Source organism: Anoplolepis gracilipes, chromosome 5 (genome assembly GCF_047496725.1).
Source record: "Anoplolepis gracilipes chromosome 5, ASM4749672v1, whole genome shotgun sequence".
NCBI lineage: Eukaryota > Metazoa > Arthropoda > Insecta > Hymenoptera > Formicidae > Anoplolepis > Anoplolepis gracilipes.
The window spans coordinates 13,846,142-13,866,595 of record NC_132974.1 but is presented as its reverse complement, the minus strand read 5'-3'; the positions used below and the strand labels follow the sequence as shown (position 1 = coordinate 13,866,595).

Below are 20,454 nucleotides of genomic sequence, written 5' to 3'. Positions count from 1 at the left end.
CCTAAATCTTATTTGTGGCTTTTTTGTGGAAATTTTCCGTTTATTATTGCTATATAACCCACGTGCTATACCAATTTCATTTAATTTCGCCTCGATCTAATAATACACAGCGTGACTCCCATGATAAAACTGTCTATCCAATAATACGATTATGAAATAATAATCAATTTTAATTAATCCATTTTCAGCTACCTTTACAGGAATGGCTACAATGTATCTCGTAATAAAATCTAATATTTTTTTCTAATAATTTCAGATACTCTGACAAATAAATATCTTCAATAAGGAAAAAGAAGAAAGATTCTCAGATTCTTGTTTAATAGAAAAAATTCTTGAAAAACATATATTACCGATACAATATTGAATGAGTAAAATAGCAAAGTGTTCCTTTGTCAGAGTATGCAACAGAGTACACTTTTTATAACTAGATCGCAAACTCGCCATGTATGACGGCAAGAGCGTAACAATGCCACAGCACGTGGCATCCTGTCGAGAATATATCTCTCTCTAATAATTTGAATGCTAACAAGATAATCTTGAAGCGTAAAATTAGTCTTTGATCAAAAGCACGTCGAAATAATTATAATATAATTCCACCCTCGAGAAATATATATATATATATATATATTATTATATATTGATCGCGTGGTAGATTTTTCGGCGAGCTTTCGCTCAATTAATTTACCCAGCCGAAAAATTGGCGGGCCCCGTCGCGGGCTCGCGCGTCGTGCACTCCATGTAATAACCCCTCGCTTCTTCCTGCATCTTTTCAGTACAACCTGGATTTCCGAGGTCTGTCGGCGCGCGGGGCCGGCGGCTCGCCGTACAGGGGCGGAGAGGGCGGGGGAGCTGACGGCGACGGTGGCGGAGTTGGCGCCGACGGCAGCAAGACGGGCTCCGTCCCCGGCAGCGACCCGTCCGTCTGACAGTTTGGGATGGCCCGACGGGCCAAGGGGGACGCTCGCCGCACCCGGGTTTCCTTTCTGCTTTTCTAGGGAGAACCTCCTCACCTGCCCCATCAACGGAGCGCGTACACGTCGACCGGAAGTCGCGGGACTGCCGCCGCCGTCACCGTTGTATCGTCGGCGACAAAGTCCCGCGTCAGCCGTGCGTCGCAATACTATAGTATTTTATTCGGAGGTGCCTCGCCTGGCCGAAATATGCTCGTAACCGCCATACTCGACATAGGCGACATATTGCGCGTATTAACGGTATTTGAAAGCTGAACGGTATTTGAAAGCTCGGTGAAGAGAGTAGCGTCCCTCTGGACGCCCCGATGATTTTGTCACGAGAATGGATTGAAATCAAAATGCCTTTGCGACCGCTAACGTAAAGCGATCGCGAAAGTGTTAACTGTGAAAATGCGAAAGAGATGTGTTGCTGGTCTCGAAATGTTGTAGAATTTGCTCAGCCACGCTGGCACCCTCGCGTTTCGCGACCGATAAGAAATACGACGAAGAAATTTCTATCAGTATTAATTAAATCACTCAAAAAGATGATTTAAGCGTGCTTCAAATATTATGCAACGGTTCGATGTGCTTGGAGACAATCGCTTGAAGATGCAATATAAGAGGAAGATGCTTATAACTACATATGTCGACGTGTACGTTTCGCTGAATCGTTTTTGTTGCGTGTATATTTTCTGGTTTCTAACGATGAGGAACAAATTTACACGCCGCTCTTTGTCTCACAATCAGACGCACGCGTTTTTACTCGAAAGCGGACGAGCTTGGGAGCACTTACATATTTAGCACGGTCGAGTTCCGCCACGCGTAGCGACCGAGGCGTGGAAAAGCGAAGAATTAAACCGAGCTGGCATCACATGGAATCGAGTGCGAAAGTGGCGGATGAAAAATGTGTGCGCGTCTATATGATTTGCGAAATTGTTGAATTTGCTTTGCTACTCCGATCATCCGATCATCGCTTTAATCGTATCCATCGATTCTAGAAATATAGCAAGAGCCGCTTAAATTGTGCGAGCAATGAAATTCATTCTTATCTTAGCGTAACCGAATTACATTTTTCAATCAAATTTCGCAAAATGAGGATGCAATTAAACACCTACAACGGCGTTACATTTCACCGCAGATGCGTATGTAATAACAATGTTTTACTTTCGCGTTCCCATTTTTCATTTTAACGTTAGATTCTAGAGTCTTCTCCAAGTAATGTAATAAATCATTAAATTCCTAAATTAAATATCGACGATTATGAACAGTAAACTGTGGCTTATTTAATACGGTTTTTTTTTTTTTTTTTTTTTTTTTTTTTATTTTTGCTAAATCGTCGTCGGATACATTTCCGGTGGATAAAGACGCGAACATTCGGAGTCTCGTTTCATTATTCTCGCGAAAACGAAAGAGAGAAAAACTTTTCCGCCGACATATGGCTGCGCACAAAACAAATCGTTCTTCCATATCGAGAAGTTGGTGCAACGACAATAATTAACAAATGTCGATCGCAGTGCCTTTTTTTAGGTGTGAAAACTTTGTCGAAACTTTTGCCGAAATCAACTTCCGTGTTACGCCAACTTCGGTGAACAGATTCCGCACAGAATCGCATTACCTATACAGTTACAAGAAGGATAATTCGCGCGTACATTACTTACACATTTTACAAATATATATATACATATATATATATATATATATATGCATACATCTGCATGAATGCAGCGCGTGAGACATAAAAACGTATTGTGCGAAAACTTACAAAAGCTCTCCGCTCGAAAGCAAGACGATAAAAAGCAGCGTTTGAAACTTTTGAAAAGCCACGCGTCGACGAACGGCTTTCCCCTCTTTTCTGTTGTACTCGATTCACCGACTAATTAGAGAAATTTGAACGGTGGCGATATAAAGCTGTACGAATCCACCCGTGTAAGAGACACTTTCCCTACACATTTCGTTAACGCATCCTAACATCTGCCAGTCTTCAGATTTCTCGCACCATGCTGCTGAATCTACATGTATAATAAAAAAATATAATCTTTAAGCATTGACTTTGCAATCAAGAATCGTTTTAAGCGAAAAAAAAAAAAAAAAAAAAAGATCGCAGCATGAAACTGCAGTATTTACGAAACGAAATAACGATATTTATAACCAACTAATCAAGCTTCCGCAGAAATAATCGAAAAGACACTCGTGGGGCAGGAGGTGGTCTATCGAGGGTAACCTGGGGGCGGCAACAGGGCGGTCAGGGACGTACTTTGTGGCAAAGACACACATTCAGTCACCATTCGAGATTGCACGCTTGCATCAGCCTAATTTCCGCCGCTCGTACCAAACGGACTGTCCGATTTGACATTAGTCGAAATAATACGAAATAATACGAAAGATTTCACTCGCGAGAAAAACCGCAGCATCTTCGAGAATCTTCTCTCGAAGGTCGTGAATCGGATATTTCTGACGCATTGCGACTGCACGTGCCGGTGTAAAAAAAAAAAAAAAAAAAAAAAAAGCACCTTTTCGATGCCACAAAAAGATATGAAACGGCGATGATTATGCGTCGTCCTTGAATTGTTGTGACTCTTCCATGGGGGCGAGTCTAAATGTAATTTATCGAACGCGATTTTGAATCTGTGACGAATCGTAATGACATTTGAATTAACGACGAGGATAGCACGCGCTCACGAAGAGGCACTCGAGATACATTTTTTATATTCACAGAATATATTCCACGCGTTCAAAACAAATTTCTAGCAATACAAATAATAGAGCTCGATTCAAATCGGTGAAGTAAATTGCAATTGTCGAGTTCCCTTTGTGGGCGCGAATAACGAATCTCTCGCAGAGACATCGGAGGATTATTCTAATATTTGCGGAATCGCAATTAAGGAAATTACATATAATTTCAAACCGACAAAATAGGTGCTACGTAGAGAGATACTTTCCTTCACGATGTACTTTTCTTATTCTCGATGTACAACAAGATTCATTCAGGAGACACGAGGAAATCTGTCGTACGAAAGATATTCCTATAGTCTTATTACAGGATATTTGACCGCGTGTTTCTCGGGCGCGACATCCCGTGACAATGATAATATCGGAATATGTTATCATTGTTACGTGCCTTCTCGAAAAAAGAAAAAAAAAAAAAAAAAAAGAATTGATTCGATCGCGCGTCGAACTGATCGCGAGAACTGATATTGCATCGCTGATAACGAGATAAAACGTGTATAAGCGATTAATTTATATATGTATAATCTCTAGAGCGGTAATCTAGTATTATTAATGTTAAAACGACAACATCTGTACATACAGCGTTAAGCGTACGCAAGGAAAATGCGTTGACCATTCGTGCATTTTACACGTATGTACCTACGAGTACACAAAAGATGCACGAAAGAAAACACCGTTCTGCGTGTGTGTATTATACAGAGTTGGCACAAAAAAAAAAAAAAAAAAAAAAAAAAAACAAACAAACAAAACAAATAAAATAAATAAACAATTATTTCACGACGCGAGAGCGAGTATCGGTCGCGATTGCTCGCGTCATCGATTTAACGCTAGAACGCCCATGCTTTCCTACATTTCTCTTAAACTTTCCCCTTTAATTTATCCGCCAAGGTACTATTCTATTGTCCAATGATTCATACTTTTGAAACTCAAGTTACTAAAACTACTACAAATAACTGTTAAATTTGAAATCGATGATGGATTTATCTTTGGGCGTTTTAGCACCGAATTTTTATCGAAGCGTCTGAAAAAAGCTAGCTAGAAAACGACCGCAGTATTTCACTTCATGGATCGACCGATATCCTCACGAGTTCCTAGAGTAGTTGATATTAAAGATCATTGCTGTCAAAGGGCGATTAAAGAAAAATCTGCGAATCGAAATCTCGCGGATTCGACAGAGAGCTATAATAACGTGCACGTTGTAACCGCGAAAATACACAGAAAATACACAGAAAATACACGGATATATGTATATTTACGCCACACTTTTGTACAGACTCTGTATCATACGTTATCGCTCGGTCTTTGAATCACTTAGGATACGTTTGTTAAGATGTAGTATGGTAAGTTTAATTTTTTTTGTATAAAACAGCACAAATATTTTCTATGGGGAAACGGGGGCGAGTTCGATCGTAAGTGTTGAGTTATTATTATTATTATTATTATTACCATTATAATTATTGCCCATTATGATCTCCACTATCTCGCAGAGTAGATGATTGTCGCGCTAATTGATCGCGCAGAAAAGAAATAAGCTCACGGAAATATATATATATTAAGTATATGTACCTATGAACAATTTCTACGCAATAATATACAATGTGGTAGTACTTTATAAACACGACAGAGACGAGGGTAGCGTTAGTAGTACATTATTATCATACGAACACACTCGCGAGAAAACAATAATACATTATTATATTTTCTCTCTCGTTCATTAATTTTCTCCCGGATTCAGTCACGAGTTTCGTCTCGTCGTTTCCCGCGGAGCGATTCCTTCGTCGTACACAACATGAATTCGATTGACATGACACCGAGATTGCTAATCTTTGCATCGAGATAATTAGTTAGGTCTGTCCGCATGAGATTGTGATATATTAATTTGACGATAGATGAAATTAAACGCGAATAAAAAGAGCGCGCGTAGAGTCGCGATCGAGATGCGAAACCCCCATGATCTCAAGCCCGATTACCTTTGCGTGAACATATTTAAAAATCGCGGTGTTAAATGGGATTCTTAGTAATCTAGACGTGTATGTTGTTCCCCCTGATCCAAATGGAGAACGGGCCTGCTTGACTGCGCAGATAATTTGACGCACTGTTAATAATTCTTACTGATTATTAGATTGATCCTTATAAAAATCTTTATAATTTTTCATTTCTTTTATCAGTGCCTCGAATTATCTGTATAGCTAATCGAATCCATCATCTCCTATAATTCTACCTCAATTTTCGACATTAGGTGCTTTAGATTTCTTCAAAAAAATGGTTCATGACATACGTATACGCGCATACTCGTCTCACGTGCGCCCCTAAATATAAAATAAAGGATATGCCAAAACTGTCGCGCTTTGTTTTACCTGTGATCAATTTGGAATCAGTCTTTTCTCGACATGAGCCTTTCCAAGACTTTGAAAGAATTGCGAGAAAAGATGGTTTCTGAAATATATGACTGAGGAAGAAGCAACTTTAAATTAGTTAAAGTTACGCATCATTAAAAAAAAAACAGTGCAATAGTTTTGGAATAGCCTGCATATAGTTAACAAAAATGATGAAAAAAAAAAAAAGAAATCCAATAACACCAAGAAGAATCTTTGTTCTTCAACGCGAACGTTTCGATAAAAATATATTTACGATAAAGATGTTCGTATTGCATATTGTTTTAACGCGATACTTTTCGAGAGGACATTTTTTTTTTCTGTTAGTGCCTATCTCTTGTTCGCAAAAAAATTTTTTTTACGCAGCTACACATTAAAAAAGAAATATCCATATAACTTTCGGCTTGTGGTTCTTTGTGCAAATAATATGATCTTGGACACCAGAAATATTTATATAATAATATTGATAACTACAAATGATAAGATTAATAATGATAATTAATTAAATCTAATTAATAATAATAATATTAATAAGCCATAGTGCAAATCTCATAATAATATATATATTTATATGTATATATATATATATATATATATATATATATATATTTATATATATACATATACGTATATTAATAGTAACGACTGTTATATTAGTTGGACTATTTCGTGCCTGTGGTCGAGTATTATCGTGTTACGGAAATATACCTATAATTCGTTCATCAGCAAAGTCTTAGTTGATAAACGTAAAAAGTAAAATTCGTAATAAATATATATATATATATATATATATATATATATATTATATATTACATATATATGCAGCCTTGCAAAATGTATTTGAATAGGGAAAATATAATTGTAGGGCGGTCGTGCGCAAATGTTTAAGAAAACATTTTACAACGGTGACTTTACCATTTTGTACAATCTAGTGGATTAAAATGTGTACGTCATACTTGTGGGTGCGCCTCGTAATTTTCAAATTCAGCGCTCACACTCATTCTCGACATGTCATTAATTAATCGTTAATAAGTTAGACAACATCAATGACAATAATTTCAACTAATTACTTGCACGTCGGTCCTTAAGCGCCGCTTTATTCGTTTTATTCTTTTATTTTATTATTTTTATCGATTTTATTATTATTATCGATAATAACGATAGGGATACAATGACAGTCGTTTCGAGATTAAACTTTTAGATTAATATTCTATTCATATTCATTCTAGAAATAATTTAAAAAAATGTGAATATCAATTAAAAATATAAACGACATTCTGCATTCTGAATTACTATAAATATGATGAATGGACTCACTTTCTCCGATATACTTTCGATTGCTCCTTTTATTTTTTACGTTTCTTTTTCATACCTAACCGGCGTGTTGCATCTCAGTAGCGAATCGGTGACCTCATTAAATGCAAAATGTATGAATATGAGCTTATAGTAATTTAATATTTTCCTAAGGACGCCAGACATCACAATCGTTCTACTATAAAAAAAGAAATTACTATAAAAAATGTGAAATGTGTAAAATTACATTCAAAGTTTACCTTTGACAGAAAAGCGTAATGCAAAGTGCAAGGCCAGTGCAAATTATTGTCAAGGAATAAGATTCAAAGTCGCTCTATATATTTTACTATCGTGGCTACTCGCGCGCGATTAACCAACACTAATATAATCGCGCGTATAATTAAATTCACGTATATCTAATACAATTCAAATACAAGATACTTTATAGAAAATCAATCCATCGCACTCTCGATACTCGTGATAATCTATTATCCACTAGATGGTCAATTCAATGCGATCTAAACGTACGTCGCTATCGATCTATCCCTGTAGAGTACAGCTAATATAAAACTGTAATCTCTCTTCGATTTTTTCAAACAAATGTTCTTTCATATTTAATGTCTATTTCGTAATTTGAACGTATGAAATCAATTAATACACGTAATTGTACAATATATGGTAGCGTGCAGCTGCGACGGTTAATAATGATGACGAGATGTTAAATACGCGATAAATCGCTCATTTGATAAATATCTCATTGATAGCAGAATAAATTGATAGAACGAATAAATGTGTAAAAGAAAGGAAAAATTTTATGAAAATCAATTTTTTTTAAATTTATTATTTACATACACCAAATAATTCGCTACTGCAATATTCTAATTAATATTCAAAAAAACTATCTTATTTTATATTAAAAATTTAATATATCATTATTATTATTATTATTAGTAATGTAATATATTAAAACAAAACATTGTAGAAACTGTATGCAATTTATCATTCTTACGTTTTCGTTTTGCCAAACGCGTTAAAAAACAACACTAATTGTAAGTTTAAAGATAATCTATTCCATAAAGTTAGCAAGCATGACAAATGGAAAATGCGTTTTTTCACGGCATCCGCTGTTGACGGTTATCGTGTGGTACTTATAGGTAAATAACCTGGTCCAACGAGAGCTTTAGTTGGATAGAGCGACGTGATATCGCGGACTTTCCTTCGAACAAAGCGCCTCGTCGTCGTCTGCACCGTCGCACGCGAAAACAAATCTTCCATTTCGAGAAACTTACATTTAGATGATTTTTCAATGAACGAGAAAAAAGAAAAACAGAAATCTCTTGATATGAATTTATATATACATATATATATTTAACAAAGTGTCCTAGTCTATATCGCGGGGGAGTACAGCCTTGTGAGACAAGAACGGAATCACGATGATTAAGAAGGAGCGAGGGAGTGGAATAAATTAAAATTGGCTAGATCATCATGACTGATAATATCGAAAAGAATTTTGATCGACGAGTAATAAAATACATGTACCATGCCAGTGTATATTAAAAATTTATCGAGGTTTATTAGACACGCTTAGACGATGCTCTCATGCGTAATAACGGTGTCATATATTTTATGAGAGTAGCGTATCTAGAACTGAGAAACAACACACGCATTAACTGAAATCGATTAATCATGAAATCGACGACGGAATCAAAGAACAAAATTACCGGAGATTGTGTCAGCGGGGATAAGTTTATATCGCAATAAATGACATTTTTACGACTGCGCGTTTAACGTCTAGAAATATAATCATAAACATATCGATTTCAATAATATAATAAATTGAAAGAATCTCGTTGCTTATTGATTATAATCTTAGACGTTGGACGATTCTAAGAATTTTGTTGCTTTTTTATTCTGATCTAAAATAAACCTCGCTAACGGAATCGTCTTACGGTTACGGTATCAAATATGGTATTAATTACACCTATACTGCTTAGGGTTAAGTATGATTAAAAAAATATTTAATTTTATTGCTGAAATAAAAAAAACTAAATTTAAAATAAATTTTTTAACCCCGAATTTGCAATATTGCGCTTCTATCTCTACTAAATTACGCGCAATATATATATATATATATATTTTCCTCTACTAAATAAATTTTAAACTTCTCTCACTTTTCTCTCGCGTATTTATTAAAAAAAGATTATATCGATCCTGAGAAAAATTATTGACTATCGACCCTTATTCGAAAAGAAGCTACTCGAAATATAGTCGGTACGATACATATCTACATGTCTTGTGTGTCTGTTGATATCTGCCGAGACGAGTATATTATATTTACATTTTCGCAAATATAAAATCCCAGCTATAATTTATACACACTTACATATATCCTTCCGATGTTATACGCGTCTGGATACCATCTCGAAATCGTAATCTTCAATTTCTGACTCTTATACATATATCCATATACGAGCACACACAAACATTCTTATAACGAAACGTTACAAATACAAAAAAAAATATTGCAATTGACTCGTCCTAGGTTTCCTTACCTTCATCGTCGTACAATCGTCGTGAGTGCCAAATGGCCAGGTCGCACAATATTTATTACATCAGAGGCAAGTTACATAGGCAGGTTCATTAATAAAATGTAATATTATTTCGCACATTCGTTGCTAGTTATCGCATTCGCGGACAAAGCGATGTCAACAAAATAATGATACAATCAAAATAATATACTTTATTATCGGCATAAAAAAATTCATAGGATATTAACGTATTCGATAAAAATTATTGATTTATTCGATAATTTATTTATATCCGTATACACAATTATTGGCAAATTATATTTATGATTTTACTGAGTCTCTGGGTATAAATTTTTTTTTTTATCTTTTGGATTAATCTATATGAATCGGTTCTAATTTCTGCTTAATTAGCGTAAAGAGAAGACAATCGCATTGTCCGCGAACGTATCGAGTGCGTTAAACTTTGGTAAGATATACCGGTCTTCCTATCAATGTGTGTGTGTGCTTGATGTTTCTACGAACTTTCTTAAAAACGACTTTAGCCGCGAACACACACGCGCATATAGGCGGGTGCGTAATCAGCGGCAAAATTTCTATAAAAATATGTATTTCGGTATCCGATTTATCTCACACACACGAGGGTAGGTTCAGATGCTTCGCAGTGTTACGACAAATTGAAAAACAAAACGCTTACCTACCTACATATACATATTATAATTGTCAATAATTGATCGATATCGAGCGTTTTATTTATAATAAAAAACGAAACAAAAAGTACCGTTCTATAGAACACAATTAGCATTTAGATAGATTTCGTACTTCGTATTTAATGATATTATTGAATCATTATATATCGAGTATTATATGTACTGGAAGCTCTGAAGACAACAATGAAAATAAACTATTGTACCCGAAGCGTATCAAGTGTTGATGCTCACTCACCGATAATACGATCTCGTCCCATATAAATCTCTGCTGCAGGTGGACACTGTGTACACAGAAAAAAAGAATATTCTTATTTTGACAATATCTTTAGTTTCAAAATGTAAATCTTAAAATGAGATTATATTGCGTTAAACAAAGAAAATTTGCTTGGATGAAGACATTTTATATATAATTCAACCGAGAAAAATATATTCTTGTTATAATAATTTTCTTAAATGGAGAGGAAAAAATGTGGGACAGAAAATAACACATGTTCAAATCGAAGATTATCATTTTCTTAGAGTTAAAATAATTATTTTATTCTTGAAATGATAATTGTAATATTGAAATAAGATTATAATATTGTTGAAATTTAAGATTTTTAAATTTTTCTAAAAAAATTATAAATTGTGGCCTATATATATATATGAAACAATGAACGTTTTCATATGAGTATATAAGTTTTGACACTTACTTATTTTTACTGTCTACATTTCATCGAGAGTCCAATTTTCTTACTGCTTACGAGAAATATCCGCCAAATGTGTCTTTGTTCGCACTATCGCGAGCCGATAATATAAAGACGATGTTAATTAACTCACGATATTAATTAACTCGGCACTCCCGACACTTGACCGACCATAATTCGACATTCGCGCTTGAATAATACACACGTGTAATGTCACCGCCAGGTCAATGTTTTTTATGATAAATAATAATATTGTCATATAGGTTTTAAACGTGGGTGTATACAAATATTTGGGGAAAAGACGTTATACATAACACACTCAAAAAAATATTTTGCTACTGAGAGATTTCTAGATGTTTCAATTAAAATTTATCGCTACTTTTTCTATCTGTCAGAATATTGTTTGTCACGTGCAGAATTAATAGCAGCAAGATTCTAGCAATACCTCTAGAAAATTTAGATCCCATTGCCAAATATTAATCACAAATATAATTGTCCTTGACAATAACCCTCAAAGATAGGCATCACGGACAAATTTTCTATCTAAATCTTCGCTAATAGTACAGACATAAATTCTGTCTCTGTCATTTAAATTGATCAAGTGCAAAATATATACGGTATCACAGTATTTAACTAATAATTTATCTGTTTAAGTTAATTTTTTTACACCAAGAAAATTTTTGTTCAAGTTGCAAGATCATTTTTTTTGAGTGGCATGGTATCCTATACACACTTTCGACATTTATCTAATATTTTAATTCGACACTTATTTCTTATTACGATATTAATTCAACACTCGCGATTCACTTATAATGAGAAAAAAAGCCGCGATACAGAATCTTAATGTTCGTATTTATTGTAACGGACGAATAAATAAATATAACTTTTTTCGCGATCACTATGGCGACAAAATTTGAACTTTCGGTATTCGCCGCTTTCCATCGCGTTCTTGCGAAAACAGATATCCTCGCGACTGCAAAATCGCCACGGCACTCGCCCGATGATAACTCGACACTCCCGACACTCGTTCGTACTCGCGATTCACTTTCGGCGGGAAAAATACGCGAGAAAATCAGGATCTACGATCGACCGAAACGACCACGACCACGGCATAAAGTGCGGAGAGAAGGCGCGTGCGCATGCGCGTCTCGAATTCAACCGATATTAGCGCTAATTGCGGAGTAATCAAAAAATAATGACATCTATGAAGTGCCGCGTCTTTGAGTGCGCACCCTACGCTTGACGCTACAGGTGCTTCGGATAATTTGATTGGCCAATCGGGATAAAGATTTTATTTCTTCTTGATTGAATCAATTTGAACGCTACGAAGCATACGTAATGTCAAGTGGAGCGTGTCTTTTCTTTTTAAAATGAATTCTTTCATAACTGAACTTTCGTAAGACTAATTTCCGTCTTTAATATTAATTTGTTAAAGAGATATTTACATGAGAAATGTGTACGCGTAAAAAAATATGTTACGTTATATGTTGCGCCAATTAAGTCCTCAAAATGTAAATAATTTACCAAAAGAATTTATCTGCGTTGCTCTTGACGATAAGTAATTAAACTCAAACACGGAAACAGAGAAATCTTTCAAATATAACAAACTTTTACTTTCGACTGAATAATGTGTACGCAAGTTTATGTATTATTATTTATTTCTACAATTAATTAAGGAAATATATAATATATTAATAATATTGATTACAAAAGAATATAATAAACGTATCAAGGCTCACCACAAAAACTCCAGTGCAGTTTCAATAATTTTTTTCAATTACAGACTATAACGCAATATAGTATACACGTATGACAAGCGAGTAAGACACGCAACTCTTCCTTCCGAGTCTCTTTATTCTTCGCGCGCACAAACCGCACAAGTGGATTATATAAATAAGTATATTTATGTTCTTTGAATACTGCGGAGAAATGTGGTCTCGAATATGAGCGCACGCACATACACGCACGCCACACTCACACATACTAAACACACTCGACGGCTCGACGCTCGACGTACTCGAGTGCGCGCCGGTTATGCGCATGCGCAGAAATACGGCAGCAGCAAGGAAAATCAGTGAAAGCACTTGCAGCCTACTTCGCGATTAGTCGACACTGAGGCATCATGGCCATCGGTTAGTATCGGCGCGTTACTTAGAAAAATTCGTAGTGATATATACGATCTCGTATCGTGAATCGTGAATCACTCTGTGGAATTTCTCGTTTGGACGATCGGACGTCAAATTTTCGTCGCGTAACGAGATCGACACGCGAATGACACGATGGTGAAATTGACCGAAGAAATGGTCGTGGCTCGTACACGAACGTCTGACTTCTCCACTCTGAAGAAACTCAATTGCTGGTGAGTATTTACGTCGGGTCGCTTTTAACGGTATAACCTCCATCGCGAATTAATTCGCGACGTCGTCGGTCGTCTCTCGAGCGATTAATGCGCTCGCGTTTATCCGTGTGAATAAAAATTGTAAAAACAGGCTATCAAATTCTCGTAGTGTATACCACGCTGTTATGTGGGAAAAAAAAAAAAGAATTATGTATATGATCAGCCAAGCGTGACTAATTACGGTTCTCCCTGAGACACGTGAAAGAATAGACGGAAAAAAATTTGCGAATTCCGTATGCTTATTGTTAGACTAGTTTTTACGCACTCAAATGAAGTAAATGCGTAATAAATGTAACCCACACAGGATCACTTTTATACAAATAAATATCATGATAAGAAGTACATAATTCAAAAAAGAAAGATTTTCCAATCTATGTTTTGATCTGGTTTCTTTTTCATCATAATGAATAGAATTTATGTGTAAAGCTTGACATTTCGAGATTAATCTATTGTATATAAATTATAACAATATTTCTAGTGTATTATATTAATATATATATAAATATATTCTTTTGTTGTACAGGGGAACAGAATTGACAGATGTTAGTATTCTAAGAAAGATGCCAAATGTAGAAATATTGTCATTAAGGTAAGTTGAATTATACTATGATTAAAATCATAGTATAAATAATTATCAATTTAAGAAAAAAAGATGCAATAATCTGTAAAATTTGATTCCATTATAATACAAGTACGTAATGAATTAAGAATATAATTTCCCAAAATCTTTATTAGCAAGTAATTTATTACGCAGGATTGAAATTATGCTATTTCATCATTGTGCTCTAAGATATTTTTTATCTTAAGAAAACATAGAAGCTGCAATGCATTCCTACTTTGGACAAGATTGTATTAAACTCATGGTCACAACCCACAATCTCAAAAGTTGTTCTGCCCACATGTGCTTTGAATTCATTGTGATTCATCTGAATCATTTAAAAATATAGATGCATATATCAAGATGTGTATCTCGCATATCTGAAATTCACAAAAACAAAAAAGGAATTTCTATTTTTTATTTTTTATGCAATAGTAATTACAGTTTTAAAAATTAATTTAAACAAAAAAGAGAAATAAATGTACATCCTTCTCTTTTTATGTGAATGTGAAAAATATGTGTTATGCAGAAACTGTATAACTTTTTAATTAATTCTATTATATACTATAATTTTATTATAATTTTTATAGAGAGTCTGTATTTACATTTTTATTAGTCTGACAATGAATATGGAAAGAGATAATATGATAACTGCAATAAAGCATGTAATTTTGATAAGAACAATACTTTTTTTTTACATAACATTAATAAATTAAAAAGGGCATGTGAACATACATATAGTAACACAGGTTTCTCTAGTATCAAATTTGATTGATTCATACATTAATATTATATAAATAATATTTATAAAATAAGTAAAAAATAAGAGTTAGGTTGTGATAAAAAAGTTATATATATATATATATATATATATATATATATATCATACACAAACATTGTATATATGTATATATTATACACAAACTACTGATAAATTATGTATGTAAATTATTACGAAGAGGTATTACTAATATTAATATTTTTTCATTGTTTAAAATAAAACTTTATATGTATGATCCAAAAAAATATTAATTTAAAATAAATCTTTGTTATTTTCAGCATAAATAACATTAGTACGCTTGCTGATTTTCAATATTGCCACAAACTTCAGGATTTATTTATACGAAGAAACAACATCAAAGATTTAAATGAAATTTGTTATCTCCAAGGATTGCCTAATTTACGAAATGTGTGGATGGGTGAAAATCCATGTGCAGAGAACAAAGGGTAAATATTATAATAATAGTTGTTTTTATAAGAAGGGATTTTACTTCTTTATCTATATAAATAGCCCTTAATCCGTTGGATCCTATACAGTGCTCATTCTTTGCTTATGTGTTTGAAGAAAACCATCTAAGAGATCGGCATTTGATTTCGAAACCTGTCAACTATGAATCGACCGTCTCTGTGTGAAATTAATTATTCCAATATGGATAAAATTTTCTAATCTACACTATTTTGACAGATATCGATTAGCTGTATTGCGAGCTTTGCCAAATCTCGAGAAATTAGATGATAAAGTAGTAACACCTGAAGAAGTGCAAACTGCGATGGCAATAGGTCGACCTTTAATACATCCTCTCGAAATGGGTGCTTCTCCGCAATCAGATGTAGTAACTCCAGAGGTAAGAAAAGACTCTTTCTTCTTTACAAAAACGATATACAATAATAACAAAAAAAATTGGTAAATGGTAGAATGCTAAACTATATTCTCATATGCATTTAATATTTATATTATTTTATCAGTTATTCTCGATATTTTTTAGTATGCTTTAACATCTTGCAATTAATAGCACATTTAACTGTTATTAAAATTTATTTATATCAATAACAAATTTATATATATATATATATATAAAATCAATAAAATCTATTACATATATTTTAAACATATTTTTAACAATCATCACAAAACGCTAAATAATATAATGACATTTATACTAACTTAGGATGGTACAATTGAAGATATTGAAGAACCTGAATTGGAACAACGTAGGAGATACAGTCCTTCTGAGATTCGGGTAAAGTCATAAATTAACACTTTTTTTATTGCCATTCCCATTATTCACTGAAATGTATCCTTTGATAACAAAATGTTTCTTACATAATTATTATAAAGTGAAATAATATATTCATATATAGAATTTTTTTCAGAGAATTTTTGATGAACCACCACATTTTATGATCCCATCACGTACTCATCAAGAATATGACCCTGATAGAAGAAACGCAAATTATAGTGCGTCATCGTCTCATCATTACTCACAAAATAATCAGTATGCATATGAGGTTAGTCATGCATATCAATCGTATAATAAGAATAGAAATAATATCCTTTTCAATAATCATTTTCAAGAGTAAATAACTACTTATTAACTGAACGTGCATTATATTATTTTGGGAAGTTTTTCTACTGTCATAATCCAATTTCTAATATTTTTATATATTCTTCTTTATCAAAAAGATGTAATCGATTCATTAATCTGATATTATTACTGATTGTAAAAATTAATTACATCAAAAAAAAGCAATTTAAACTTTTAAAGTCTATCTTATTGCCTGATTATACTAACAGCTACAAAATGGACAATCTAAGAATCAGAGCAAAGATGACACTATGTGTACAGAAACACGCAGCAACAGTGAGACTGTGGCCACTAACACTCTTGAAATATCCAAGGTACATTTGCTATAGTTGCATTGTTGATGCAAAGTAGTAGTTATTAGTTTTTCAAATAACTTATGATCAAGTACATGATTTTTGTGATTGCAGTTTTCATCATTCATATTATATCCATAACATAAGTAATATTTTAGAATATATCAGCAGTCATTATTAATAAGTAAAAGCAAATCAAACCACCATTTACGTATAAATATACCTCCATATTTAACATGGTTTCTGGCTACATATAACTATATGCCTCAGTTTAGGGAATATTTAATGATAAATAATGTATATCTTTTTTTATTATACTCTTTAATCTTATCATATCTTATATGTGTATGGCTTCAGTAAAATGGAAAATATTGATAATTAATATGTAATACTAATTAACAAAATAAAATTTATAGGACTTTGGTATATATTTGTCCTGAATTCAAATAATGTTTGGAAAATATAATTAGATTAAAAATTACAAGAGATCAATAATTTGTAGTATTGATTTTTTGTAATTATACAGTAAAGCATAATAAAGCATAATAAAAATAATTTTATCAAATAAAATGTAATAGAGCTTTAAATATATAGAAAAACTTGTTTGGATTAATGATTCTACGAATAAGTCTCATTGTATTATTTATTATTCAGAATTTTATTAAATTTGAACATATATTCAGGATAAATAGAAAATATTATAATTTTTCTTTCTATTAATTTTTATTTCAATAATGTGATGAAATTTTCATGATTGTAAACCACAATTTTCTCTTGAATACAATTTACAAAGTATTATTCATGCTTATAGAAAACAATGTTTTAGGATTATGATGACAGACCAGTAGTACAACGACATAATGGGGATTACGATGAAAGGCGAGCTTACTCCGAATATGGTGAAAACGAAGTCTCTCGTATCTTTACACCAACACCATTACAACGTACACAATATACTGCCAATGAACTTGCAGAGGATAGACGTAATGACAAAAATAATTCTAGCTATGATGAGAGAACAAGAGTAGAATACGAGGACTCCCCACAACTTCCGACACCGCAAGCAAGAAAAATAGCTTCTCATCATAATGAAAGGGTAAAACTTAAATAAGCTATATATTATGTTTTCATTACATATTAAATTTAAGTTAAACATACATTATCACAACATGAAACATCACACATTAAATATTTTCTTAATAAAATTAACGTTTTAATAGTTTTTTATTTAATATTTGTAGGAAGATATAGCTCAAGGTTGGGTGAGACATTCAGAAAAAGAAAAATGCAGAACGCAATTTCATTATCATAGGCGGCCAGTAACGAGGGTATGCTTTGTCATTGTTTTGAACTAAAATATAATATATACATGTTTTTAAAATTTAAAATATTTATAACTTTATTATATTTCTCTTTTTAGAATTCAAATATATTATCAGCTGTGCTATGTTTGGTCAAAGAGTTGGATTACCCAAGTTTAGAAGTGGTAGAAATGGCTGTTAGAAATCGAATGGATGAATTAGAAGAATGACGTTCCTGACACCGTCCCCAAAATCCACAGGGGACGGTTGCTTTCTCCCAAATCGGCAGCATGTCTTCTGTTCCGAGCCCAGAATTCTCCGATTCGCTCGATTCTACAATAACTTGGAATCAATATGCTGATAATGATGAGAATTACAACAACGACAAACATTATTTTGATCGTCAGTTATTATCAGAAGAAAATAATGATAAATATCAAGTTCAAAGAAAATGTACCGAAAAAACTTGCTCAACAAACAACTCGAAAACAGTATCAATCGATCCTGGCCCAAAATTACTTGGAAATAATCAATCTGTACATAAAATTAAAGACTCTGCATTAGATAATTCATCATCGAAAGAAAAAAAAACTAATGATGTAAGACGCGTAGCGAGCAGTGACAGCATTCCTCGTAGCGGTTACAATAATATCACTTTAAATGAAGGATGCAGAGTTTTAAGCCAAGACTGTGTAAGAAAATCAAACAATTCGGGTGGTAGAAATACAATTCCACTTCGTTATATTAAATCAGCAAAAGGAACATGGACTTTTAATTTTTAAGTTTGATTGAAAATTTGATGAAAAAATTAAAATCTCTCTTAAATAACCTAAAGCTTTTATGAATATTAGTAGAAATTATCCTTTTCTTGAAACAACAAAAAATGAGAGAAATTTCAGTTAGTAATTGATACAAGATTTATGATTATAAAAGATCTCATTATGTTCTTTGTCAATAGAAAAAAATCTACGTAAAATTTATGTATAAATTGTGATATGCCTGCAAGATATGAAGAGACAAATGAAATTATCTTTGTATGTTATGCATACATACATTTGACAAGAAGTTGTAATTGCCATCTTTGTTAATAAGAAGTGTTAAAGAATCGGAACTAAAGAGAGATCTTTGGTTTCAATCTCGTAAATCTGATGATTGAATGATTACTTTAATGCTATTGTTTTTCTTGAATTTTATCGAATTTGAAAATTTGTTAACATGTTTGACTAACATGTGTAATTAACATTTACATAAATACCTTTATATTGTGTATAAAACATATAGACTTAAAGAGATGAATTATAAGCTATATTAAACATTTTCTGAGCAAAGGAAAACACGTTTGATGTTTTGTCTAAGAAAATTATTTGAGTCAACAATTTTTGAAGATTGATGTTTGAAAAATGCAATAATTTTTACGATAAAATATGAGAATATGTACATATGTAGAAAGTGATTTCATACACAAAGACTATTCCTTATATACATATATATGATGATGAAAAGCTTTAAATGTATATTATTCACACATGATCTGTTATCAAAACTTCATCTGCATATGTTAGTACTTAAAAATGTGTATATACATAAACAAGAAATTAATTTTTATAGTATTATTATTTCTGTAGTATCATAATTTTATTATTTGATTGCAGAAATGTACGTTGTTAGTTTTTTTTTCTAATATTACAAAGACAAAAAATATTTTGTTATATATAGGATCATGAAAAATTGTACTTAAAAAACAACAGAATAATAAACAAAAAACCAACAAGAGTAAGATAATTATAAGAATGTATATTATAAATTATAACTTTAGACTGATGAACAATAGGGCATATTTTTTTAGACAGACCCTTACATTATCTATTAGTAGCTAGTAAAAGTGCAGAAGGAAAAGGAAAAATAAAATTTAATTTATTGTTCCAACCGATAAAGCCAACAAATAATATTAATTAGTATTAAGATGTTTTATAACAATGTAAAACAATGATTTTTATTATTCAGAACCGTCCACTATTACATTACTTTCATAGCTGACATATATGATATAATACTTTAATGTATATAATTATACACATGCTATATTATTTAAAAATTTATATAGAGAAAGAATTTAACATTCTTGAACTATATTTGAAAAATTATAACTTGTATCATTGCGTTTATACAAAATCATCAATTTGAAAGTGTTACTCTTGTTAATGTTCTGTATCACATAAATCAAATATCTTG

General features: G+C 32.6%; 3 protein-coding genes across 14 annotated transcripts in view; 2 read left to right on the top strand and 1 right to left on the bottom strand.

The window, feature by feature from the left end:
• Alpha-catr (alpha-catenin related) overlaps nt 1–2,968 on the top strand; it is a 51,709-nt gene extending 48,741 nt beyond the window's left edge. For 3 of the 4 annotated variants that reach the window (XM_072893130.1, XM_072893132.1, XM_072893131.1), the window contains one exon: nt 774–881. Coding sequence is in view for 1 of the 4 variants with exons in the window: in XM_072893133.1 (XP_072749234.1) it covers nt 774–926 (153 nt within the window). In the remaining 3 variants the exon portion in view is untranslated. Of the gene's footprint in view, nt 1–773 lie in introns of all 4 variants that reach the window. The other variant, XM_072893133.1, reaches the window with a different exon arrangement.
• LOC140666217 (uncharacterized) overlaps nt 1–13,257 on the bottom strand; it is a 191,181-nt gene extending 177,924 nt beyond the window's left edge. For 5 of the 6 annotated variants that reach the window (XM_072893146.1, XM_072893145.1, XM_072893148.1 and 2 more), the window contains exons 1-2: nt 11,273–12,986; nt 10,816–10,861 (exon numbers count right to left, since the gene is read on the bottom strand). The gene's annotated coding sequence lies outside the window, so the exon portion shown is untranslated. The other variant, XM_072893147.1, reaches the window with a different exon arrangement.
• Nucleotides 13,258–13,353: 96 nt separating this feature from the next.
• Nucleotides 13,354–20,338, top strand: LOC140666216 (uncharacterized). Of its 4 annotated transcripts, none has more exons than XM_072893141.1 (10): nt 13,356–13,625; nt 14,188–14,253; nt 15,322–15,489; nt 15,728–15,887; nt 16,212–16,283; nt 16,405–16,551; nt 16,838–16,942; nt 17,748–18,017; nt 18,163–18,249; nt 18,342–20,333. In XM_072893141.1, the coding sequence occupies exons 1-10, from the start codon at nt 13,546–13,548 to the stop codon at nt 18,450–18,452; spliced, it is 1,266 nt and encodes a 421-aa protein (XP_072749242.1). In that variant the 5' UTR covers nt 13,356–13,545; the 3' UTR covers nt 18,453–20,333. The 4 variants fall into 4 exon arrangements, with proteins under 4 accessions (XP_072749245.1, XP_072749242.1, XP_072749244.1 ...); XM_072893142.1 differs by having other exon boundaries at nt 13,358–13,625; nt 16,417–16,551; nt 18,342–20,329; XM_072893144.1 differs by lacking the exon at nt 16,838–16,942 and having other exon boundaries at nt 13,354–13,625; nt 18,342–20,338.
• The last annotated feature ends 116 nt before the right edge of the window (nt 20,339–20,454 follow it).